This window comes from Thalassophryne amazonica, chromosome 15 (assembly GCF_902500255.1).
Source record: "Thalassophryne amazonica chromosome 15, fThaAma1.1, whole genome shotgun sequence".
Taxonomy (NCBI): Eukaryota; Metazoa; Chordata; class Actinopteri; order Batrachoidiformes; family Batrachoididae; genus Thalassophryne; species Thalassophryne amazonica.
Window position 1 is genome coordinate 10164430 of NC_047117.1, and position 27844 is coordinate 10192273.

At 39.8% G+C, this 27844-nt stretch overlaps 1 protein-coding gene and 1 long non-coding RNA gene across 2 annotated transcripts; one reads left to right on the plus strand and one right to left on the minus strand.

Moving 5' to 3' along the window:
* Positions 1-169: 169 nt before the first annotated feature.
* LOC117526979 (platelet-derived growth factor subunit A-like) lies at positions 170-27844 on the plus strand. The gene is made up of 6 exons (XM_034189108.1): positions 170-300; positions 539-635; positions 15528-15635; positions 21154-21347; positions 26182-26302; positions 27314-27844. The coding sequence occupies exons 1-6, from the start codon at positions 238-240 to the stop codon at positions 27322-27324; spliced, it is 594 nt and encodes a 197-aa protein (XP_034044999.1). The 5' UTR covers positions 170-237; the 3' UTR covers positions 27325-27844.
* Positions 1714-20451, minus strand: LOC117526981. Its single transcript, XR_004565405.1, has 3 exons — positions 20438-20451; positions 12385-12390; positions 1714-1796 (listed from the first exon to the last, which is right to left on the minus strand). It is a non-coding gene; the product is annotated as an uncharacterized LOC117526981 (long non-coding RNA).

Genomic DNA, 27844 nt, shown 5'->3' on the forward strand with positions numbered 1-27844 from the left:
GTGGAGGAGTTGTTCAGCAGTGTTTTACTGGATTATCTGCTTTTGCACTGAGCGCACGAGCAAAGCAGGTTTGGTTTCCATCAGGACTGTATTCTGACTTTTACGCGCTTCTGGTTCACTTCAGCTCCACTCCGCCTGAGGGATGGTTCTGAGCTCCCCCGACCAGGGAGCGACACACGGGCTCCTGCGTTGGACTTCAGTCGCGTCCTGGTGTCGACGCAACGTATTCGAGAGGAGATGAGAGCAGCCGTGTACCATCTCCTGGCCGGCTGTCTGTGCCTGTTACGCAGCGCCACTGAGGTAAATCCGCTGTGGATCACTTTTTCTACAGTCACATCTTACACACGATCAACTTTAAGGAGTCTGAATTACAATACTTGACCGATAAAGATGTGACACACGAGCGATTCAAGCCTCACCTGGTGCGTAATTACGCACAATTTCATTTGGCACGCTAAGACTTAAAAAAAACTTTAAGAGTTGGCACTGAATTTTCTCGGTAAGTTTTGCTACAGACAGTTAACTTCTGTTCCCACAGGAGTCTCATCTCCCCCAGGAGCTTTTGGAGCGACTCTCCCGCAGCGAGATCCGCAACATCAGCGACCTCCAGCGGCTGCTAGAGATTGACTCCGTAGGTAAAGCGCTTCATTATCGCAGAACCTGACAGTTTTTCCAGCTTCTGGAGAGACTGAAACCTGTATCAATAAAGATGATTAAAATAATAATAATACGTGCTGATAAGTAATGGGGCATTTTTGGAAGATTCACTGGCAATCCATCATAGCAAAGTCTTAGTCACAGGGGGTGGATTTCACTTTTAATCCTGATATAGACTGAAAACAAGGCTTTCTCCAAACTCAAACACCCAATGAAATACCAGCTTCCAAAAATAGCTCTGTTTCTACATTTTTAGCACAACTATTTTGACATTTAGCAGACAGTGCCCCCTACCAAATTAATTCCTATCTAAATTCTTTAGAAAAGCAGGTGGATTTTGGATTTAGATCTCATCTCAAGATGATCTACACAGACTGAAACAAGGCTTTTTGAAACTCTGGTGTTTCAAAAGTTATTTCGTGAAGGCCATTGGGTTCAAATGAAATACTGTTTTTTAGAAAATGGTTCAGTATCTCAAAATACTCACGATACGACTCCATTGATATCTGGTGGAACGATGACCAGATGTGTAGTGTGTGCCATATGCAGGTAGACATATTTTATTGAACAAGACATTGACTGTTGCAGTGTTTTGCTGCTGACAGCTAATTTTTCAGCTTCACTTGACATCATCATGGTTCGTTACAATATAGCAGAGCGGACGTCTATGGAGAAAACCACATTTCAGTGTGTAGTTTCTGATATATGGTCCCTGATGCATTTCAGACTGTAACCTCGGATTTGACCTTTAACCTTGACATTACTTGCATTCTGAGAGGACAGCCCAATGTTTATACACCAAGTTTCATTGAAATGATCTTCAAAATGCAGAGCAGTCATTTACAGACAGAGAGACATTGCAAGAGTCTTTCTGTGACTCCACAAAACTACAAAAGTATAATGATATACGAGCTTTGTGACAGAACTTTCAGTTCAGGCATTTAGCATGATTTAATGTATCAAACTAAGAATACTGAATAGAGAAAATTTTATTCCGAGTCTCTGCAGTGCTGAGGCGTGACGATGTCACATAGATTGTCGGAGTTATGCAGGAACAATCACAGTGAAAAGCCATCCTGGATTCTGAAAAACTTCTCTCTTGCAGGAGATTTATTCGTTCAGAACCCAGAACAAAGAAACTGAAACAGTTTTAGAAAACGGGCATGACAAAAGGCAGATCTTATTTTGAAAATCCTAACCTTATTGGTCTCCCATGGGCATAGAGGGATGTCCGGACCCCTGCCCAAATCCATGCAAGGGCAAAACCTAAGGTGACTCTTTGTTCTAAGTGCTAAAACCAGTTAAATAGAATTTAAAATTCTTCTTCTTACTTATAAGGTTTTGAATAATCAGGTCCCATCTATCTTAGGACCTCATAGTACCATATCACCCAATAGAGCGCTTCGCTCTCAGACTGCAGGCTTACTTGTAGTTCCTAGGGTTTGTAAGAGTAGAATGGAGGCAGAGCCTTTCAGCTTTCAGGCTCCTCTCCTGTGGAACCAGCTCCCAATTCAGATCAGGGAGACAGACACCCTCTCTACTTTTAAGATTAGGCTTAAAACTTTCCTTTTTTGCTAAAGCTTATAGTTAGGGCTGGATCAGGTGACCCTGAACCATCCCATAGTTATGCTGCTATAGACGTAGACTGCTGGGGGGTTCCCATGATGCACTGTTTCTTTCTCTTTTTGCTCTGTATGCACCACTCTGCATTTAATCGTTAGTGATTGATCTCTGCTCCCCTCCACAGCATGTCTTTTTCCCTGGTTCTCTCCCTCAGCCCCAACCAGTCCCAGCAGAAGACTGCCCCTCCCTGAGCCTGGTTCTGCTGGAGGTTTCTTCCTGTTAAAAGGGAGTTTTTCCTTCCCACTGTAGCCAAGTGCTTGCTCACAGGGGGTCGTTTTGACCGTTGGGGTTTTACATAATTATTGTATGGCTTTGCCTTACAATATAAAGCGCCTTGGGGCAACTGTTTGTTGTGATTTGGCGCTATATAAAAAATTGATTGATTGATTGATTAAATCTAGTTCCACATGCACATTTAAGCAGATAACAGACTCATAGTAAAAAATATATGATCCTTTAAGTAAGGTGATTATTTATTACCAAAACAAAGTAGTATATAAACCCACAGATATATCTAACAAACGTTTAGTCCCTACTGCAGCTTTTGTCTGCATGTCGTATTTTCCCTCATGCCGTTTTCTCACATAATTTTGGTAGACTAGGAAATCTCTGTATTTTTGGAATCACCAGAATTGAAAGTCAACATCATGTGCATCAAGACCTACATGGTGGTCATATTGAATTTTGAAGATTGTTGTCATAAAATACATATTCTGTTATAGCCTGCGTTCTTAAGCGAGCAAGATCAAACTGAGTGAAGTGATATTTTCTCGTTCAAAGAATCCATCAAAATAACCATTTTGTAGCATTATCTAAGAAGAAAAAAAAGTATAACATGTTACAAAATAATTAATTAATTGTGAAAAGTCTGAACTGAGTATTACGAACTGAGTTAGACTCAAACCATTTGTCATCATTTTTGTGGTTGTGTGGATGGTATTAGGATGTTCTTGGCACAATCTTTGTTTTGCAACTTAAAATATTAGCATGCATTAGCGTCATTTGTTTTCTCACTCTATATTTCCTGGAATGTCAATTAAATATCTTGAAGGATATGATTAAGAAAAGGTGAAGTGAGTTTATTAAGAGATGTTGAGAGCTGAGGATCATCACTAAAGCTGACCATTTTACATAAGTGGCATTCACCGATAATCCACTGTTATTCCTGAATGGGGACAACCAGATTATCCACCTCCCCGACCATCATCCTGGACATCTGCTGCCATCACCAGCAGTACATGCCAATGAGTAAGTTCCATTGTATGTTGATCTTATAACTATATACTGGTTATGTTATACCTGCATGTTATCAGTCAGGTGGCACAAACCATTCATATGTTTGACCCATTGGCAGGGAGAAGCTCTGTGGGGTGACAGGGTAGCAGTTCCCCCAATTTTGGTTAAGAATAGTAATATTAGTTTGGATGGCATGGTAATATTTCTGCTATCAATATTCACTGTTCTTAAGCCTTCTACACTTTTACATTTGGTTGGTCCAGTATTGGTCTTTTTCAGATACATTTGGTCAGCCTGTTACCAGCTCATTCATGTTCTACCCTGCCAGTCTGCTGGTCCAGTGGCTCCAGTGTTGTGATTTTTCTAATTTTGGGAAACAATGGACTTCGCAGTGTCTGACTTTGACTAGGCCAAATTTAAGGATATTTGAGACTAAATGGAACAATAAGCACATGGAGTCCTGTGTTAACCTGGACTGGTTGTTTTGAACCAAAACTCGATTGGACACATCAGTGCAGAGAACAGGTTAATTTGAACCAATATATTGGTTGATTTCACCAGTTGATTTTTTGAGCGTATACAGACACGAGGTGATACCCTCGGTGGCCACTACAGGCTTTGAACATGTCCTGTATGCAGCGTTAGCCACACTCGCTCCTAATTTCCATCATTCTTGCAACAAGACCAGATATGTCCAGCAGGTAGCAGACAGATGTTATTTCATAAGCAAAAGAAAACAAAAAGAGCTTGCCGTCTGTATTGATTCGATGCATCAAATTTACCCAAATTTATGCTCTTTATGTGCCTTTTTTAACTTGAAAACAATAGTATTTATTGAGTTATCATGTTAAATTGGGGTGGGGGACAGGTGGACTCATCTCAGTCACTCACTGTATTTTTCAGGTTCAATGCTCAGGCTTGTCCAATGCCTAGGAATGTCAGAAGTGGCTGGTAGGAATGAGGCAAACAAAAAGAATGATATATATTTATTTATTTCACACCCTGGCTGCCTGTTCTTGCTGCAGTACGAACTGAAATCCTATTCATTAATCAGTGAACACAGACAGGAAGTGACACAGATTAGAGACTTCCAGTCCACTAAAGCTTGGACAGTGCAAGACAGAATGACAATGTCTGGTCTATTTACACAGCCACGCCTCACATTTCCTCCCCATAAAAGAAGTTTTAAGTGCCCCAACTTGCAGATTTATTTATAATATATAGTTTAAGTGCAAAATGCCCAATATGCCATTTTGTCTAAATTGAGTCCCCAGCTTTTGGCTTTAGAAATCCAAATATTATCCAAGTTTTAGTCAAAATGCTCATCATAATGTGCACTCAGCATATTCATATTTGCCTTTTGTTGCATATGACAACCACTTTTGTTGTCAGCACAGTTTTCTGCCAGCAGCTTGTGGTTTTGGATGCATTGGTCAAGAGATTACAAAAATTGATAGAATTGTGATACCTGAGGAATACATGGATGAGCTAAGTGGCCAACCTATGCCTAAGTTAACCTACGCCTATGGCCAAGACTGGGAGGGTTGTGATGACAAGAGCGAGGTCAAACACAAAGACTCAGCATGGGTTCAAACTAAATGAAGCACAGGTTCTGGAAATTAACAGTGAAAAGCTTGGGTTTTGCACAGTATACAATGGTGAATTTTGTTGCTATAATTTTGCTCAAAAAGGGTAAGAACTGAGCAGATTTAAGTTCAATGTTCTTCCAGTGAGCAGTTGTATGCAACCCCTCTTCTGTATGTAGGATTTGTTGCATATCTGATTCAGATCTGATCTCACTGATTGACATTCCACATACAACCCCTGGCAAAAATTATGGAATCACCGGCCTCGGAGGATGTTCATTCAGTTGTTTAATTTTGTAGAAAAAAAACAGATGACAGACATGACACAAAACTAAAGTCATTTCAAATGGCAACTTTCTGGCTTTAAGAATCACTATAAGAAATCAGGAAAAAAAAATTGTGGCAGTCAGTAATGGTTACTTTTTTAGACCAAGCAGAGGGAAAAAATATGGACTCACTCAATTCTGAGGAAAAAATTATGGAATCATGAAAAACAAAAGAACGCTCCAACACATCACTAGTATTTTGTTGCACCACCTCTGGCTTTTATAACAGCTTGCAGTCTCTGAGGCATGGACTTAATGAGTGACAAACAGTACTCTTCATCAATCTGGCTCCAACTTTCTCTGATTGCTGTTGCCAGATCAGCTTTGCAGGTTGGAGCCTTGTCATGGACCATTTTCTTCAACTTCCACCAAAGATTTTCAATTGGATTAAGATCCGGATTATTTGCAGGCCATGACATTGACCCTATGTGTCTTTTTGCAAGGAATGTTTTCACAGTTTTTGCTCTATGGCAAGATACATTATCATCTTGAAAAATGATTTCATCATCCCCAAACATCCTTTTCAATTGATGGGATAAGAAAAGTGTCCAAAATATCAACGTAAACTTGTGCATTTATTGATGATGTAATGACAGCCATCTCCCCAGTGCCTTTACCTGACATGCAGCCCCATATCATCAATGACTGTGGAAATTTATATGTTCTCTTCAGGCAGTCATCTTTATAAATCTCATTGGAACGGCACCAAACAAAAGTTCCAGCATCATCACCTTGCCCAATGCAGATTCGAGATTCATCACTGAATATGACTTTCATCCAGTCATCCACAGTCCACGATTGCTTTTCCTTAGCCCATTCTAACGTTGTTTTTTTTCTGTTTAGGTGTTAATGATGGCTTTCGTTTAGCTTTTCTGTATGTAAATCCCATTTCCTTTAGGTGGTTTCTTACAGTTCGGTCACAGACGACTCCAGTTTCCTCCCATTCGTTCCTCATTTGTTTTGTTGTGCATTTTCGATTTTTGAGACATATTGCTTTAAGTTTTCTGTCTTGACGCTTTGATGTCTTCCTTGGTCTACCAGTATGTTTGCCTTTAACAACCTTCCCATGTTGTTTGTATTTGGTCCAGAGTTTAGACACAGCTGACTGTGAACAACCAACATATTTTGCAACATTGCGTGATGATTTATCCTCTTTTAAGAGTTTGATAATCCTCTCCTTTGTTTCAATTGACATCTCTCATGTTGGAGCCATGATTCATGTCAGTCCACTTGGTGCAACAGCTCTCCAAGGTGTGATCACTCCTTTTTAGATGCAGACTAATGAGCAGATCTGATTTGATGCAGGTGTTAGTTTTGGGGATGAAAATTTACAGGGTGATTCCATAATTTATTCCTCAGAATTGAGTGAGTCCATATTTTTCCCTCTGCTTGGTCTAAAAAAGTAACCATTACTGACTGCCACAATTTTTTTTCCTGATTTCTTATAGTGTTTCTTAAAGCCAGGAAGTTGCCATTAGAAATTACTTTAGTTTTGTGTCATGTCTGTGATCTGCTTTTTTTCTACAAAATTAAACAACTGAATGAACATCCTCCAAGGCCGGTGATTCCATAATTATTGCCAGGGGTTGTAGGAAGTAACCAGATCTAGTCTGTGTGTCCATGTTGCAATCCTCATTAGCAGTCTTATCCACATCGGTTGCTATAGTAATGAAAGTCTCACACACACACAAGAACAGTCATATGGGTGCCGCCTGGTGTCTGAACACTGTATCTAAACCCACACAGAGCTTTGACTCACAGGATATGAATTTTAAAAATGTGACAGTGCATTGAAATCTTTACGTTTACTTAGAGTGCAGGACACCAGATGTGCTATCAGGTGATTGTCCAATCAGTCAAATGAGCCATTAGAAATGCATGCATGCACGCACGCATGCACACACAAGTCCAAACTGAATGTACATTTTAAAGAAAAGTTAAAAAAAAACAAAAAAAACAAATCCAAATACACCTGCACATGTGATGTGCACATCAGTGTTTCAGCCATGATGCAGTACATCCATCCATCCACTCTACCTGCTTACTATGGGGCAGGTCGGGTGGCTGGATCCTTTTCCAGCAGTCATAGGGCATGAGGCAGGGTACACCCTGGACAGGACGTCAGTCTAGCACAGGGCCACTTGTAGACAGAAACACATTCACACACCTACAGACAATTATAAAGTTTCCAATCCACCTAACCCTGCATGTCTTTGGATATGGGAGTGAGCTGGAACACCTGGAGGGAACCCACGCAAACAAGGGGAGAACATGCAAACTACCACACAGAAAGGTTTCAGACAGGAAGCGATCCCATGACCTTGTTGCTGTGAAGCAACTGTACTAACCACTAAGCCACCGTGCTGCCTGTGAGGCAGTACAGATGTCACAAACCACACCCGGAATCCAGTCTGAGTGTTCGGACCACAATTAATTTCCCAAATGTGATTTGGGGAAGAGGAAGGGAAAAAAAAAACTGATTTCATGTGACTTGACTGTTCAGACTTGCAGCATGGAATCAGACATGCATAAATTGGATTTTTACTGACAGTCTGAACAAGTGTTCATGGACCTCTCCTCTTTAACGAGGTCATCTCAGATGCTCCACTGAGAGCTGAGGTTGCTGCTCAGTGTGACAGACCTGAGACTGAAGCCGTGTGTCCAGGTGGGAATACCAACACGTGTTGACCCCGTCCAGCCCTTTACCAATCAGCTGCTTTCTGCACTCCAACTCTGCCGTACTGCTGTGACCTTCAGCCACTCACACTGTAATACACCCATTAATCAAACACTATTTCACAAAGTATGCAAAAGGTAACACTTCACAGATGCAAAATATTCTGTTACGAAAAAGCTGGGAGGTGTGGCTCAGCCGCTGTGATGTTTGTTTTCCACGACGGCCCAGATTTGACACCACGTGCACTTTTCGATGTTCTTCCAGGCTGCAAACCGTGACAGACAAAACATCACTTGAAACCAGCCTGGCAGCTGTCCGAGGTAAAGGTCTGGGTGTATGCACACGGCTGCATTCACCACACTGCAGAACCTCCCTAAATCCTGGATGGCAACCATCCAGAAAGGCAACTGGTCTCCGTCCCCTGTCCAGCTGCTGGGGTCCTTAACACAGAGGCACCTGATTGCCAGACTGAATCCAGAGACTGAAGGTGCCAACTGGATGTTTTTGGTTCTCCTGACAGGTCCTTTATTTAAATGGCAAGTTTATAGACTTTGTCATATCTTCTTGTGTCTTCATCAGGAGACCCTTGAAGATTAGTATGAACTGGTTTCACAGGCTTCCCCCACCACCAGCAACCAAACATCTGTCAGCCAGGTAGTGAGCACACCTGTAATGGGAAAGTTACATTCCTGATGAGCTGAAGTTTTTATCCAAAGTGACTTACAAGTGAGGAATCAAAAACAAAAACATCAAAAACATTTCTCAACATTGCACCCAGTGAGTCCAAACTTAACATAAGAAATGTTGGTTTTCAGAATGCAAATGATTGTGAATACACTCTACTTTTTCTAGATCAAGCTTAAAACTGACCCTTGTACATTTCAAAGAGGAGGGTCAGCATAACCATAAATACTGTCTTCACAATTTAAAGGGCTCTTCAGCATAATGATAAATCCAGCATACGTACATATACAATCTTAAAAATCCAATCTTAATCAAACATGCCCCAACACTCTCATATTTCACCATCACCTGACAAAATTTTATCTGCATCTGATCCACATTATGGATTTTATGGCCATTTGAAGGCAGGTGTGGTGGCCAAGTGGTTAGTGCACTTTGTTTCAGTACAGAAGGTTCCCAGTTCAAACCCCACTCCTGTCACATTCCTCCATGTAATGGGGAGCTGCATCAGGAAGGGGATCCGGCCTAAAGCTTGTGCTAATTCAACATGCAGATCCACCTCAGATTTGCTATGGCGACCCAGAGTGCAAACTAGAGATCAGACAAAGAGACTTACCATCGAAAAGTCCATTTGATGCACATTTTGCATTATATCTCAGTCAAAAGTGGCTCAGTCACACTCATTTGTGACAATGAGGTGCAAACTGACAATCTCAATGAATAGACTAAAAGTTTGATCCGCATCTGATCTGTACTGATTATTTAGCGGATATTTGATTTTAACATTGAAAAGCTCTTTTGATCTATATTTTGCATTCTATTTTAGCTTATAAAAAGCCACTTCTAACAGGATTTTGGTGGAGATTTGCGCTCTATGAGTACTGTGCTTGTCTTTGGAATGTGTGTGTGTGTCTATATATATATATATATATATATGTCAAAGTAGAGTCTGCGATTTGGTAAAATCGGAGATTCTACCAGTAGAGACCCCGATTGGAAACCCTACCAGTAGAGTCTCTGATCGGAGTCTCTACCTGGACTCTGTCAGTAGAGTCTGCGATTGGAGACTCTACTAGTAAATCGAATCAAATCAAATCAAATCAAATCAAATCAATTTTCTTTATATAGCGCCAAATCACAACAAACAGTTGCCCCAAGGTGCTTTATATTGTAAGGCAAAGCCATACAATAATTATGGAAAAACCCCAACGGTCAAAACGACCCCCTGTGAGCAAGCACTTGGCGACAGTGGGAAGGAAAAACTCCCTTTTAACGGGAAGAAACCTCCAGCAGAACCAGGCTCAGGGAGGGGCAGTCTTCTGCTGGGACTGGTTGGGGCTGAGGGAGAGAACCAGGAAAAAGACATGCTGTGGAGGGGAGCAGAGATCAATCACTACTGATTAAATGCAGAGCGGTGCATACAGAGCAAAAAGAGAAAGAAACACTCAGTGCATCATGGGAACCCCCCAGCAGTCTAAGTCTATAGCAACATAACTAAGGGATGGTTCAGGGTCACCTGATCCAGCCCTAACTATAAGCTTTAGCAAAAAGGAAAGTTTTAAGCCTAATCTTGAAAGTAGAGAGGGTGTCTGTCTCCCTAATCTGAATTGGGAGCTGGTTCCAGAGGAGAGGAGCCTGAAAGCTGAAGGCTCTGCCTCCCATTCTACTCTTACAAACCCTAGGAACTACAAGTAAGCCTGCAGTCTGAGAGCGAAGCACTCTATTGGAGTGATATGGTACTATGAGGTCCCTAAGATAAGATGGGACCTGATTATTCAAAACCTAGGGTAGGGTTTTCCATTTGAGTCTCTAGGGTTTCCGATCGGTGTCTCTACTGGGATTCTGCCAGTAGAATCTGCGACTGGAGATTCTACTAGTAGGGTTTCGATCGGAGTCTCTACTGGGATTCTGCCAGTAGAATCTGCGATTGGAGATTCTACTAGTAGGGTTTCAATCGGAGTCTCTACTGGGATTCTGCCAGTAGAATCTGCAATTGGAGACTCTACTAGTAGGGTTTCCGATCGGAGTCTCTAGGGTTTCTGATCGGTGTCTCCACTGGGATTCTGCCAGTAGACTCTGTGATCGGAGACTCCACTAGCAAGGTTTTCGACTGGAGTCTCTACTGAGATTCTGCAAGTAGAATCTGCGATTGGAGACTCTACTAGTAGGGTTTCCGATCGGAGTCTCTACTGGGATTCTGCCAGTAGAATCTACAATTGGAGATTCTACTAGTAGGGTTTCGATCGGAGTCTCTACTGGGATTCTGCCAGTAGAATCTGCGATTGGAGATTCTACTAGTAGGGTTTCTGATCGGAGTCTCGACTGGGATACACACATTCCATAAATAAGCACCACACTCGTAGAGTGCAAACCTCCACCAACACTAGTTTCCAATTCCGCAATTTTTTACTCTACTCTACTCTCACACACACACACACACACACACACACACACACACACACACACACACACACACACACACACACACACACACACACACACACACACACACACACACACACACACACACATATATATATATATATATATACTCAACAAAAATATAAACGCAACACTTTTGGTTTTGCTCCCATTTTGTATGAGATGAACTCAAAGATCTAAAACTTTTTCCACATACACAATATCACCAATTCCCTCAAATATTGTTCACAATCCAGCCTAAATCTGTGATAGTGAGCACTTCTCCTTTGCTGAGATGATCCATCCCACCTCACAGGTGTGCCATATCAAGATGCTGTTTAGACACCATGATTAGTGCACAGGTGTGCCTTAGACTGCCCACAATAAAAGGCCACCCTGAAAGGTGCAGTTTTATCACACAGCCCAATGCCACAGATGTCGCAAGATTTGAGGGAGCGTGCAATTGGCATGCTGACAGCAGGAATGTCAACCAGAGCTGTTGCTCGTGTATTGAATGTTCATTTCTCTACCATAAGCCGTCTCCAAAGGTGTTTCAGAGAATCTGGCAGTACATCCAACCAGCCTCACAACCGCAGACCACGTGTAACCACACCAGCCCAGGACCTCCACATCCAGCATGTTCACCTCCAAGATCGTCTGAGACCAGCCACTCGGACAGCTGCTGAAACAATCGGTTTGCATAACCAAAGAATTTCTGCACAAACTGTCAGAAACGTCTCAGGGAAGCTCATCTGCATGCTCGTCGTCCTCATCGGGGTCTCGACTTGACTCCAGTTCGTCGTTGTAACCGACTTGAGTGGACAAGTGCTCACATTCGCTGGCGTTTGGCACGTTGGAAAGGTGTTCTCTTCACGGATGAATCCTGGTTCACACTGGTCAGGACAGATGGCAGACAGCGTGTGTGGCGTTGTGTGGGTGAGCGGTTTTCTGATGTCAATGTTGTGGATCGAGTGGCCCATGGTGGCGGTGGGGTTATGGTATGGGCAGACGTCTGTTATGGATGAAGAACACAGGTGCATTTTATTGATGGCATTTTGAATGCACAGAGATACCGTGATGAGATCCTGAGGCCCATTGTTGTGCCATACATCCAAGAACATCACCTCATGTTGCAGCAGGATAATGCACGGCCCCATGTTGCAAGGATCTGTACACAATTCTTGGAAGCTGAAAATGTCCCAGTTCTTGCATGGCCGGCATACTCACCGGACATGTCACCCATTGAGCATGTTTGGGATGCTCTGGACCGGCGTATACGACAGCGTGTACCAGTTCCTGCCAATATCCAGCAACTTCGCACAGCCATTGAAGAGGAGTGGACCAACATTCCACAGGCTACAATTGACAACCTGATCAGCTCTATGCGAAGGAGATGTGTTGCACTGCATGAGGCAAATGGTGGTCACACCAGATACTGACTGGTATCCCCCACCAATAAAACAAAACTGCACCTTTCAGAGTGGCCTTTTATTGTGGGCAGTCTAAGGCACACCTGTGCACTAATCATGGTGTCTAATCAGCATCTTGGTATGGCACACCTGTGAGGTGGGATGGATTATCTCAGCAAAGGAGAAGTGCTCACTGTCACAGATTTAGACTGGTTTGTGAACAATATTTGAGGGAAATGGTGATATTGTGTATGTGGAAAAAGTTTTAGATCTTTGAGTTCATCTCATACAAAATGGGAGCAAAACCAAAAGTGTTGCGTTTATATTTTTGTTGAGTGCCTCAAACCACTTTGTGGTCCTGATCCATCCATACAGCCAGTTTATGTATCTTAGACATTTCCAGTTAATTTACACGACCACACAGTCAAACTTACAGAATGACCAATAATTCAGTCATTGTTTGTATTGTTTCAAACAGGTCGTCATGCTCTTTTAATAAATCTAATGTATGTGTTGTGATTTGCTGCTCCAGAATGTGCTGGGGGGGGTTTCCCATTTTCTCGACTACTGTGGGTTCGATTTGCTAAAAGTCGGCCGTGCTTTGTGATGATGGCTTGGTGTCCCGGGTGGCACAGTCGCGTGTTAACATTGTACTCTCACTGAGGCTGCCTACTGCCCAAAACGGCTGGGATTTAAAAAAAAAAAAAAAAATCTAGAAGAGTGGAAAGGCCGTCAGAGCGCATACCTCTGTCAAACCAATTTATACTCCTCTGAATACGCCATTTAATGCTTTCTGCTCCAACTCATTCTTTCTGAAAAATGGTTTGAGGTTACATTTTCACCCTCAACCGTCATTATTTGATTATTTGACAAAGAACAGCGAGGAGACAACAAAAGACAAAGAATGCTGTCGCGGTGTTCCGGAGATCAAAGGCAGCACGTCGTCACAATGTGGGTTTGTTTTACACGTCGGCCCGTCTCTCGTCACTCCCCGGTAGCTGCCATGAAACAAAGGCAGAAATAAGTCAAAATAAGTAAAAGTAATACTTCACCTTGAAGCGGCGCCCATATCGATGCTGATTTGAGTGATTGTAGCAGTAATGGATCAAATTAACAAGTCAGAAAGGAGGAAATAATTGTGGTTCTAAAACAGGCTTTTTGTACAGTCACTTAAAATTTCCACTTAACATTTCCCTCTGAAACACACACACACACACACACACACACACACACACACACACACACACACACACACACACACACACACACACACACACACACACACACACACACACACACACACACACACACACACACACACACACCAAAACATTTCTCTGCCTGCACTGAGCCACCATTAATCCTGGCATCATTCAAATGTAAATGTTAAGTGTGACGGCTCCCCGGCCTGGCGGGGGTCAAGTGTCTCACTTTATTATGCCGTTGTCATGCGGCTCTTTATCAGGTTGAGGGCAGGGCGCGCTGCCAAGCTGCCGCGCTGCATAATTCATGCTCAAATTCCTGCATGTCAGAAGAAAATCTGCTGAAGCTTTCACCCTGAGGACTTTGTGGAAAACCAGCTGAATGCTTTACTGCACACGCGATGCGAGATCATCCTGTATGGAACGGTAACTGGTTTGGGATTCACTGGCATTATTCAAAATTAAAGCAAATCACGTGCAGACAACATGTCAGTTTAAAGCCCTGTAATCGGCCTTCTCAGCTGTCATGCACACTTTTTTGACCTCTTTGAACAGTACCGATTTGAATTTTGCACCTGTTTGTGGTCCTGGTGGTTTCATATATATATAAATATAAAGCCAGTACATATTTCACAGGGCTCATGAGGCAAGTTGCGTCGTCTTGTGTAGAAGAACCAGATCCGTGTTGAGTTGTCGTTGCGTGCCAACTCTGTTAATAGTGCAGCAGACAATAATATTTACAAAGAAATCCTTCACATGGTGATGCAAGCACCAAGTTCGGCACAAATACTACTCAGTTACTCTTGAAAAAGCAAAGTGTCCACTTGAATTTTCAGTAGGTGTAGGTAGGGGTCACAATTTTAAAATGCTCCAATCATATTGAAAAGGTATTCCACATCATTTGTCTGATCATACAGGTTTCAAAAAGGTATAGTTTGGACTATCTATGACTTTATTCTATGGAGTTATGGGGCAAAACATAACAAAAATGGCGAGAACGTCGATTTCAGTTTGTACAAGGGTGAAAAGTTAAAGTTGCTTCAATCTTGGTAAAAAGTGATGCAAATTGTTGGTTGAGCAAATAGAGTATTAAATGGAATAGTTTGCACCATCTGTCATGCTTAGTTATCATATTACAGGGTAACACATGTTAAATGCCTTTGAATCCAATAGACCTTGACCTTGTTTGACCTTTACTGTGGCCTCAAACATTCAACACAGTCAAAATTATTCAATTTATTAATCCTTTTAGCTCAACCAATAATTTGCATCACTTTTTATCAAAACTGGAGTGAAACTGACCTTTGTCACCATTTTTGCTATTTTTACGCCATAGTAAGTCCCTTCGGCTGCTCCCTTGTTTGCACTTGGGGTCGCCACAGCAACTCCACAGAAATCAGTCACAAATAGTCCAAACTATACCTTTTTGGAATCTTTGTGATCAGACAAATAATGTGTTATTGTTTTCAGTATGACTGGAGCATTTTTAAATTTTGACCCCTGTGTAATTCTCTACCTGACTGCCTATTGAACAGCCAAGTGGACACTCTGTTTTTTTTTAAAGTAATTTTGCAGTTATCTGCTGCAGTAAAATCAGATTTAAGAGGACCGTTGCGTTGATTTTTACTCTGAAATCTGGTGTTCTCTGACAATCTGAACATCATGTAATTAACAGCACAACATGTGTTTGTTTTGTCTCCACGCAGAGAATGAGGCGATCGAAAAGACCAAACATGGCTACCACAAGGACGTCTCTCACAGCGACCGCGACCTCAAGACAGCACAGACGCCCAGCAGACACAGGAGGAGCACGGGTAAGAACACACAACCTTTACAGTCGTCTCCGAGGGTGAGATCTCCACAGTCTGATGGCGGGATTACATAAAAACTAATAAAAACGCGGTGGATGAGCAGAGCACGTTGTAAAGAAGAACCCATTAAATGTGGGTGAGAATCAAGATCGAGGGCTGGATCTTGACTTTGATTAAAGCACAGTGACAGTGCTGCTGCGCTAACTGCAAATGTTGCACGTTACAAAGCATAAAGATGAGACAAGGATGAAAATTTCACATTAAAAAAAGGTGTAAAAGTATATAAAAAAGTTAATATCACAAGCATCCTGGGTACAGGGTCAAAAGGTCAGGGTCAGAGATGAGCGGTCGGGATCAAAAGTGAATGTTCAGAATCCAAATCACTGTATATCCATGGGGATACTTCAGTCCACATCCAATACTGATCCTGATTGGGAGTTGTGGGGGGGTACTGTGGATTAAGGATTGGAATTTAGTTAAAGAAAAAGGGGGAAATAAAGTCCTGGTAGAAGTGTGTACTCTGAGTGCCTGTCTAGATTATTCATGATTTTACAATGTCTGTCCTCATATAATAAAAGGGGAGTGGCCTCTGTGTCCGGAGCATCAATTGAAATCCAGAAAGAGCTGACTTTCGTTCTTCGACAAACGTATTTTTTTCATGAGGATTCAAGCTGTGAAATGAGCAAGGTGATTGGACCAATATTTTTTTTTTTTTTGAGAAATCAGTCATTTTTGAAAACTACAAACCTGTTTATGCCACATTTCCACAATAAGAGCCTGTATTTCAAAATAAAAGCCTGTGAGGTTGCTGAAGACCTGACAGAATTCATAAGTCTGTCCATCCTCCAACATCCCAGACAGCAGATTCAAATCTGGACATTTTCTGTTTGCATGTGACCCCAAACCCAGAATTAACATGTTCACACTCCAAACAAAAACAGTAGAATTGTGTCTCAGTGTCTCACACAGGCCAAAAAAAGGTGCAAATATAAAATTTCAGTTACTCATAATTTCTTTACATGGAATGTTGTCCTGGTTAAGCAGCTTCAGAAAAACGTATTGATGACAAAAAAAAGAAAAAGAAAAAATTGAACAACTGAAAACAGATTAAACCTTCAATAAAGACTTTCATAAAAGCCAAGATGTTTTTCTATGTGAATACTTAAAAAATGTAGCATAACTGTAAACAGATTAAACCTTCAATAAAGACTTTCATAAAAGTCAAGATGTTTTTCTATGTGAATACTTAAAAAATGTAGCATAACTGTAAACAGATTAAACCTTCAATAAAGACTTTCATAAAAGTCAAGATGTGTTTCTATGTGAATACTTAAAAAATGTAGCATAACTGTAAACAGATTAAACCTACAATAAAGACTTTCATAAAAGCCAAGATGTTTTTCTATGTGAATACTTAAAAAATGTAGCATAACTTTAAACAGATTAAACTTTCAATAAAGACTTTCATAAAAGCCAAGACATTTTCTATGTGAATACTTAAAAAATGTAGCATAACTGTAAACAGATTAAACCTTCAATAAAGACTTTCATAAAAGCCAAGATGTTTTTCTATGTGAATACTTAAAAAATGTAGCATAACTTTAAACAGATTAAATTTTCAATAAAGACTTTCATAAAAGCCAAGACATTTTCTATGTGAATACTTAAAAAATGTAGCATAACTGTAAACAGGTTAAACTTTCAATAAAGACTTTCATAAAAGCCAAGACATTTTCAATGTGAATACTTAAAAAATGTAGCATAACTTTAAACAGGTTAAACCTTCAATAAAGACCTTCATAAAAGTCAAGATGTTTTTCTATGTGAATACTTAAAAAATGTAGCATTACTGTAAACAGATTAAACCTTCAATAAAGACTTTCATAAAAGTCAAGATGTTTTTCTATGTGAATACTTAAAAAATGTAGCATAACTGTAAACAGATTAAACCTACAATAAAGACTTTCATAAAAGCCAAGATGTTTTTCTATGTGAATACTTAAAAAATGTAGCATAACTTTAAACAGATTAAATTTTCAATAAAGACTTTCATAAAAGCCAAGACATTTTCTATGTGAATACTTAAAAAATGTAGCATAACTGTAAACAGATTAAACCTTCAATAAAGACTTTCATAAAAGCCAAGATGTTTTTCTATGTGAATACTTAAAAAATGTAGCATAACTTTAAACAGATTAAATTTTCAATAAAGACTTTCATAAAAGCCAAGACATTTTCTATGTGAATACTTAAAAAATGTAGCATAACTGTAAACAGGTTAAACTTTCAATAAAGACTTTCATAAAAGCCAAGACATTTTCAATGTGAATACTTAAAAAATGTAGCATAACTTTAAACAGGTTAAACCTTCAATAAAGACCTTCATAAAAGTCAAGATGTTTTTCTATGTGAATACTTAAAAAATGTAGCATTACTGTAAACAGATTAAACCTTCAATAAAGACTTTCATAAAAGTCAAGATGTTTTTCTATGTGAATACTTTAAAAATGTAGCATAACTGTAAACAGATTAAACCTACAATAAAGACTTTCATAAAAGCCAAGATGTTTTTCTATGTGAATACTTAAAAAATGTAGCATAACTTTAAACAGATTAAATTTTCAATAAAGACTTTCATAAAAGCCAAGACATTTTCTATGTGAATACTTAAAAAATGTAGCATAACTGTAAACAGGTTAAACTTTCAATAAAGACTTTCATAAAAGCCAAGACATTTTCAATGTGAATACTTAAAAAATGTAGCATAACTTTAAACAGGTTAAACCTTCAATAAAGACCTTCATAAAAGTCAAGATGTTTTTCTATGTGAATACTTAAAAAATGTAGCATAACTGTAAACAGATTAAACCTTCAATAAAGACTTTTATAAAAGTCAAGACATTTTCTATGTGAATACTTAAAAAATGTAGCATAACTGTAAACAGGTTAAACCTTCAATAAAGACCTTCATAAAAGTCAAGATGTTTTTCTATGTGAATACTTAAAAAATGTAGCATAACTGTAAACAGGTTAAACCTTCAATAAAGACCTTCATAAAAGTCAAGATGTTTTTCTATGTGAATACTTAAAAAATGTAGCATAACTGTAAACAGATTAAACCTTCAATAAAGACTTTCATAAAAGTCAAGATGTTTTTCTATGTGAATACTTAAAAAATGTAGCATAACTGTAAACAGATTAAACCTTCAATAAAGACTTTCATAAAAGTCAAGATGTGTTTCTATGTGAATACTTAAAAAATGTAGCATAACTGTAAACAGATTAAACCTACAATAAAGACTTTCATAAAAGCCAAGATGTTTTTCTATGTGAATACTTAAAAAATGTAGCATAACTTTAAACAGATTAAACTTTCAATAAAGACTTTCATAAAAGCCAAGACATTTTCTATGTGAATACTTAAAAAATGTAGCATAACTGTAAACAGATTAAACCTTCAATAAAGACTTTCATAAAAGCCAAGATGTTTTTCTATGTGAATACTTAAAAAATGTAGCATAACTTTAAACAGATTAAATTTTCAATAAAGACTTTCATAAAAGCCAAGACATTTTCTATGTGAATACTTAAAAAATGTAGCATAACTGTAAACAGGTTAAACTTTCAATAAAGACTTTCATAAAAGCCAAGACATTTTCAATGTGAATACTTAAAAAATGTAGCATAACTTTAAACAGGTTAAACCTTCAATAAAGACCTTCATAAAAGTCAAGATGTTTTTCTATGTGAATACTTAAAAAATGTAGCATTACTGTAAACAGATTAAACCTTCAATAAAGACTTTCATAAAAGTCAAGATGTTTTTCTATGTGAATACTTAAAAAATGTAGCATAACTGTAAACAGATTAAACCTACAATAAAGACTTTCATAAAAGCCAAGATGTTTTTCTATGTGAATACTTAAAAAATGTAGCATAACTTTAAACAGATTAAATTTTCAATAAAGACTTTCATAAAAGCCAAGACATTTTCTATGTGAATACTTAAAAAATGTAGCATAACTGTAAACAGATTAAACCTTCAATAAAGACTTTCATAAAAGCCAAGATGTTTTTCTATGTGAATACTTAAAAAATGTAGCATAACTTTAAACAGATTAAATTTTCAATAAAGACTTTCATAAAAGCCAAGACATTTTCTATGTGAATACTTAAAAAATGTAGCATAACTGTAAACAGGTTAAACTTTCAATAAAGACTTTCATAAAAGCCAAGACATTTTCAATGTGAATACTTAAAAAATGTAGCATAACTTTAAACAGGTTAAACCTTCAATAAAGACCTTCATAAAAGTCAAGATGTTTTTCTATGTGAATACTTAAAAAATGTAGCATTACTGTAAACAGATTAAACCTTCAATAAAGACTTTCATAAAAGTCAAGATGTTTTTCTATGTGAATACTTAAAAAATGTAGCATAACTGTAAACAGATTAAACCTACAATAAAGACTTTCATAAAAGCCAAGATGTTTTTCTATGTGAATACTTAAAAAATGTAGCATAACTTTAAACAGATTAAATTTTCAATAAAGACTTTCATAAAAGCCAAGACATTTTCTATGTGAATACTTAAAAAATGTAGCATAACTGTAAACAGGTTAAACTTTCAATAAAGACTTTCATAAAAGCCAAGACATTTTCAATGTGAATACTTAAAAAATGTAGCATAACTTTAAACAGGTTAAACCTTCAATAAAGACCTTCATAAAAGTCAAGATGTTTTTCTATGTGAATACTTAAAAAATGTAGCATAACTGTAAACAGATTAAACCTTCAATAAAGACTTTTATAAAAGTCAAGACATTTTCTATGTGAATACTTAAAAAATGTAGCATAACTGTAAACAGGTTAAACCTTCAATAAAGACCTTCATAAAAGTCAAGATGTTTTTCTATGTGAATACTTAAAAAATGTAGCATAACTGTAAACAGGTTAAACCTTCAATAAAGACCTTCATAAAAGTCAAGATGTTTTTCTATGTGAATACTTAAAAAATGTAGCATAACTGTAAACAGATTAAACCTTCAATAAAGACTTTCATAAAAGTCAAGATGTTTTTCTATGTGAATACTTAAAAAATGTAGCATAACTGTAAACAGATTTTCCCCAAAATTCAGCTGTCCTCCGTATATAGTACAAACAACCTCATCGTTTTTACTTTAGTAAAACCTGGACACACTTTCATGAACTAAAGTGGAGGTTGAGGTCAGTTTTGCCAAAGTAACTTTGAATAGTTACTTTATACAGTTACATTTTACACTTACTTTATATAGTTACTGCATTAGCAGCTGTGGACAACTTGTTGGCAGCTGCTGAACGCAACTAATAAAGTAACTAGTAATCTAACTTGGTTATATTTATGACTGAGTACTCAGAAAAGTAATTATTAGTTTCTTTGCTGATTATGCAATCTGAAGAGTAACCAAGTTAGATTACTAGTTATTGCAAGCTGCAAACTGCCACATTTCTGAACGATCCCCTCTATTTTGTTCGCCTCTAGTGGTGGAAGAAGCCGTGCCAGCAGTATGTAAAGTGCGGACGGTGATTCATGAGATCCTGAGGAGCCAGGTGGATCCCACCTCAGCCAACTTCATCATCTGGCCGGCGTGCGTGGAAGTGAAACGGTGCACGGGCTGCTGCAACACCAGCAACATGAGGTGCCAGGCAACCCGCAAACACCACCGCACGGTCAAGGTAATAACCCCCCTAAAACAAGGGTCACACGGAACGCACAACACCAAAATGTGCTTGTAGAGGTCCAAACGTGTGATTAAAAACATTTTAATGAGCAAATTGTGGAGCCAGAAATGTAGCCACGATGGGGAGAAGAACTCACACACTTTTACAACCGATTGTCACATCACAACGAAGCCTTTACATGTTCGGTACTTTGGTAATTGAGTCGGTGCTGACGGTGAGAGGATTTAGACCACTTTCAGACCTCCCAGTTTAATTTCAGTTTTCACACTGTTGAAAGAAACTGAAATATTTCATAAAGATGCTCTGACAAAATAAACCATTTTTGGTTTAACGAAAGGAGGTCATCTCTGACAAAGTGAAATGGAACAATGGTTCGAGTCCAAACCACTTCAGTCATGGGCAACATATGGCTAGAAAGGTGGGCTTGTGACCAGAGGATCCTTTGTTAGAACCCCTGTCAGATCAGATAAATAAAAACCCACTAAGGTCTCTTGGACAAGGTCCTTAATCCCCAAGTTGCATTTCTTTATGTCTGTTACATCAGGAAGGGAATCTGATGGTTAAACCCAATGAATCAGAATAATGCACCATATAAATGCCATGCACTGTACTTCAGACCAGGGTTCCGGTTGCCTATAGTGCAAATGCATTCTGCTGCCCAATGATGGCAGTGCACCAATTCTGTTGCAATTTACAGGAAATGAAAATGTACAGCAGCAGACGTTTGCACTGTGCAATTTTTTGAGCCAGGTGGAAGACTGCGTGGACTGTTAGGAAATAGATGATGAGCAACTTTAGGTCCATAACAGCTCAACTCCAGAAACTGGACCAGACTAAGGAGCCACCCATGTGACTTGTTTATAAAAGGATTCCTTCTGCGAGGCTGCAGACGCTGCGATAGTGAGCGCGAGTTCCCAGATCTGACCTTGTTGGCACAGCCATTGTAAACACTATATCACAACAAAACTTCTGTTTGTCTTTTGGCGCCACCAATCCGGGATACAGCAACAAAAACTAGAACATAACAACAGCGGGTTTGTTCAGGAGCTTCTGTTTAATTTCTGCAAAGTTGGAGCCAGCCCACATATGCACACAGTCTGCGCTGTGCAGAAGTCTTTATTACATTTCTTTTTCAAAGTTTTCCATATATTGAGAGAAGCCTTAATTAATTTCAATGTATATTCATATGACACTAAATATCTTTCTGATTCCGAAATGTGCAAACATAGATTTAAATTGGAAGTTGGAAGTGTCTAACATGCATGTTAATTCACACAGGTACACAAAAGTAAGACTAATGGTTTAAAAAATGGGACAATTTTTTTTCTTTTTGAAAATTGGTGTTCCTCAGGTCCCCGTTACACATAGTGTGAATTTGGTTGAATTGCGCATAAAGTGCACATGAAGCAGGAATCGTATGCAAATCGTATGTAATTTTGTAGCTGCCTCTAATGCATTGTACACCTGTTGCTACAACTATTTGTGCACACCAGCGGCTGAAAGACAGAGTGTGCGCTGTGCGAGACCATCGAACCCTCTCGCAGCATGTGTGACCAGTTGTACTATCATCATGAAAACAGTCGGCAGACAATCATTGTCCCGCTGGATGTGAAATTTGTCTAAGTTCCCCACGAGTGTGGCTTTGCAAAAGCAACATACTGACACCCTGGTGTGTGCGCTGAACTGACAGGAGGTGGGGCCACCGAAAGAAGCAGCTGTGGGGAGCTGTCGATCTGGACATCCCAGCTGAACAGTTGGACAGACATGGATTAACAACTGTCCACTGTGACACACGTAGGTCTGCTTGCTGTCCTTATATGGACATAAATAAAAACATATATTGCGACGGGCTGCAAAGAGCAAGTGCATGGACGGAGTGGACATTGACAGGCTGCATCCAGGTTGAAACGGACCGTCAGATCAGAACACACAGCGGGTGATCTGACCATCACGTCACCCACGTTAGCTCTGTTCAACATGACGCGGTGTCAGTGCTGTAGCGCGTCATCCACCAGACAAGCGTGTCGGGCAGAATACACGCGCACAACCAGCTGGACACACTGGACCAGTAGATGTGGACAGAGCAAACTGCTTCATCATTCATATCATTTCATGACTGTACATCCGTGACCATGGGTCATCTACAGAGGAACAGATGGATCATATTTGTATTGCCCACTTGATAAATGTGGTGTTTTTTATGGTGTGTGGGTTTATTTTATTTTAAATATGTCCATCTCCTTTCTCATATCAGGCAGTTTGCTGCTGCTTTCACAGGATGGTAGCTCAGTGGTAAAGTTTCTGACTGGCAATCAGAGCTTTTGGAAGGCGTGGGTTTGAGTCCTGTGGGTGGCATGTACTTTTTATTTTTTTTGTTATTTTCAGCAGCCACATCGCGCAGCTGCTGTGAAAAACTGCTGTGTTCCCGCATGCATAAAACCGTCGCTGGATGTATTTTTAAAATTTTTTCTTCACAGCAGCTGCCACATCATGCAGCTCCTTGCAGTGTGTTCCCACATGCACGAACCATCAGAGTGGCATTGTGCATGCCTGCTCATCGGCGTGATGTTTGCGTGGTTCAATCGTACGAGTTGTTTCGCTGTGAGTCACCCTGAGTTGAAGTTTATTTGGACTATGTGTGAAGGGGCCCTCAGGGGTGTGTTCTGGCTCAAACGACAGTGTTGGAGGTTCACGGAAACCAGCGGCTTATGTGCCTTTATTAATGAGGAAAGTTTTTCTGAGCTTTACTAGCTCAAGGACGATGCTTTGATCTTTGAGGAATCAACTGATACCTCGACTGCAGAGAAGCTGAGTGAGGAATGTGAGCTTGTGATAGTCCTGGATCAAGACCAAGATCAACGACCTCCTGGACTCACACTTTCACCACATGATACACTTTTGATGGCAAACTTGCAGAAACATTCATGTCTCTGTGTCCTTGGTCTTTGAGCTCAGGAGACACCTGGGAAGAGTGAGTTCAGTGGACAGGATACATTTGTTCTGTTGCAGAGATATTAGATATTAGCATAATCAAAGATCCAAGCTTTATGGTTTCAGTACTTCCTGTCAAATTTGGAAGCCATCAGTGACCTTCTGACGTATGCTAGTGGATAGAAAATCAATTCATACAGCACCAGTTCACAACAATCTTTAAGTACACTAACATAAAATCAATCCAAGGCGCTACACATGAGTTTAAACCCCGTCAACCCCAAACTCCCATATTCATAACGCTTAACGCAGACTGGCTCAAGGGTGGACTCGAACCCACAACAGTTTCAGTGCAAGACATGCAGCAAAGGTGTATGTGTGTGTGTGTGGACAGGGGGGCTTTATAAAGAAACACACCCTGCTGGATTAAACATTTTAACTGGAAGCTCACAGGTAGCTGACTAATCCGGTATTTCTTAAGTAACATCTCCGCGATCATGTCATACATTACACGTGAATTAAAAATTAAAAGCCCACCTGGACCCGTTCCAGGTGGGCTGGAACGGGTCCAGGTGTTGTCAGCACCTTTACACACAATCTGGTCCTTGAAGCTGAGATCTAGTTCTCGTCTACCAGCCACAGAGAAAGAAAGAAAGAAAAACCCTGTACATCTTTGCACTGATTTGTTAGCGCTCACTTCCTGTGAGGTCAGCGGTTGTGTGCCAATCAGGCAGTTGTTAATTTTTAGGATTGAGACCAAATAGTAATCTCTGATGGTCCCCACACTTGCAATTCCATGAATTGTTACTTGATGCCGACTGCCATGAAAACCCATGTTAAAAAATTTTACAACATAAACAAACATGTTTACAGCTGTTACAAAAGGAAAACAACAACAAATCACTATCTCTAGGCTAGTTTTGATGTTCATGACAATTAAGTGGATAAGGGGGTGACTTTAAAATTTATTATAATGCAGCAACCTAGAGTCCCCTAATTTGGGGACTTGCCCTGTTTTGGAACATTTGAACACTCATAACTAACCAATGCTGACACCAGCATACAATTATTATATATCAAAATATCAAGCAAAGTCTCTACAAAGGTATCCACTTTAATCACATATCAACTAACCACAGCTGAAACGCCAAGCAAATAAAGACATAAATCAGAATTAATTTTTTGGGGAAAAAAACCCTCATTTACTCCTACCAAGTATTATTTACTTTCAAATTTTTTGTATCACAACATCCCCTAGGACCTGTTTTTTTAGCTGATCCAAACTTTTGCATTTTTGACCTTGTACAAGCTGAGAAATAAATCATAATGTGTGGGTATGTGATTTTGGTGAAATAGGCTCTAGGGCTTAAGGGGTTAAGGTGTTAATTCGTGGTTGGTTTGAGTGACAGTTAATGTGCCAAGTGCAGCCGCCAGCTGCTGTGGACTCGAGCGTTTGCCCTTTCTGCGCATTTTATTAAATCGGACATAATATGGCTTCATGTGAGATCGACTGTACAAGAAGACTGTTTAAGAAGTCTGTGCTCCAGTATTTCCACTGAGCACAGTTCGCACTAATTAGCTCAGTCAATATATAGCTAACATCAAGCTCTCAATATCCGCTAAGGTTACTGAGGCAATGTGTCAGTTGTAGTATATTACTCGCACCCAAGAGTTAGTCGTCCATGTTCGGGTGATCCGTTACCCAAAGTTAACTTTGGTAACTTCATAATATGGGCGTCTTTGGGCTTCATTCCAACCACATCATCCTGGTGATTTTCATGCTCCACCCCTTTATGGGCGGCACAGTGACATAAATGGTTGTTCACGTCAGTGATCAAGTTTACTTCAGTTAATTCTTCCAAACCTTTGCTCAGTCATCATCCACATCTCTCTCTAGGTGGCGAAGGTGGAGTACATACGGCGGCGGGCCAAACTGACGGAGGTGGAGGTGAAACTGGAGGATCACATGGACTGTGTTTGCACCAAAAAACACCAAATTAGGCCGAAGGCCAACAACGGTGAGCGGACGGATGCAGAGACCATGCTGCTGTTTAAAATAATTACGTATTGTGGCGCCACAGTCTGCCAGCGTTCATCAGTGCACTTCACATTAGTTTTGGTGCTCTCCTGCATCGTGTGGAGAACATACCCAAGATTTATTATATAAGTGTGTGTAACAATAGAATATCTTTGAAAATGACAAAAATGTTACTCAATGGCCAAAAAGGAGCCCAGGACATTGTCAGGCATGTTGGAGTCATATTATGCCAAGTCACAAACATGATAGGATACTACGCATGTGCAAAGAGCACGCAATGCATGATGGGCCATGTATAATATCATCCATCTATACTGATGCGTGAGACAGAAAAACTGTGTTGTCAGATGTTGAGAACAGTGAAAATGAGCCTAATTAGACCTGTTCAATTTAATCATCAACTCCACCAAAGAGACAGGTTTTTTATTTGCTCCCCAAATGTAAAAAAAAATAAAAAATAGAGCAGGTACTTTCAACCAGCTCGACATAATGCAACGACGTGAAAATTTAACTGGTTTTTCCAAGAAAGATTCAAAAGCTCAAACCAATACCAGGGAATGTGTGTGTGGCACGTTGCACTGGATGTTGGAAGTCCATCAAACTCGGCACGATGGTGCTGAAGGCAGTGGAGTCCTACATGCAAGGTGAGAAACAAGATTGCAAAATCAATCAGCGTGCCAACAGATGCCAAGTAGGTCTTAGTTCTGCCCTCATCTCCACCGCACCTCTACCTCAGATACCAAACACTTGGCTGTACACCTTTTAGAGGTAATGTCTAGGTAAACCAGGTGATCACATGACCTCCAACCTTCCTTTGACAGATAGACTCAAGGATCTGGACAAACTGAAGTCCAACAGCATTGACCTGCTTGTCCCACCACCAGATGTACAGGACCTTCTGACCCACACACCCTCTTTAAACTTTGATGGTTGATTTTAAACTGAACATCAGGTTTCTGTCCTGACCTCAACTTGTGTTTTCTCCCAACAGGCATCAGGTGAGGAATGGGGGTCAGTTGAGCAGAAGAGTGGAAGAAAAGACTGGTTCCTTCCCTCTGGATGACCTCCACCATGGTGCTTTGGGAGTGTTGAAGGATGCAGCTTCAAAGTAGAAAACATCACTTTGGTTTGAGTCTTGCACAGAGTGACCAGAGGATACGTCACCCAAGTGGACCGTTAATGTTCACAAGAACAGAAGCTACAGGTTGAACAAAGTGACAAACTGTTAAAGCGTTTGATGGCTGAGATCCTAAAAAAACTGGTTTCATTGCCATCAGAGAAACCGCTCAGCAACTTGGATTATGAACTGCGTGGAATCTTTTCTACCCACACTGACAGGGATTAGACTGTACCAGAAATGCACACGTCGCCTTTCTTGTTTGTTTGTTTTTTTAATATATAAAACTTTCATTTTATATCAACATCTGTTTCCATTTATGTCGTTTTATCTCCATGAAGTTTGTAAAGGTTTGCCATCTTACTGACACCAATAAACAATATTAAAGTGTTGGTGGTGATCAGT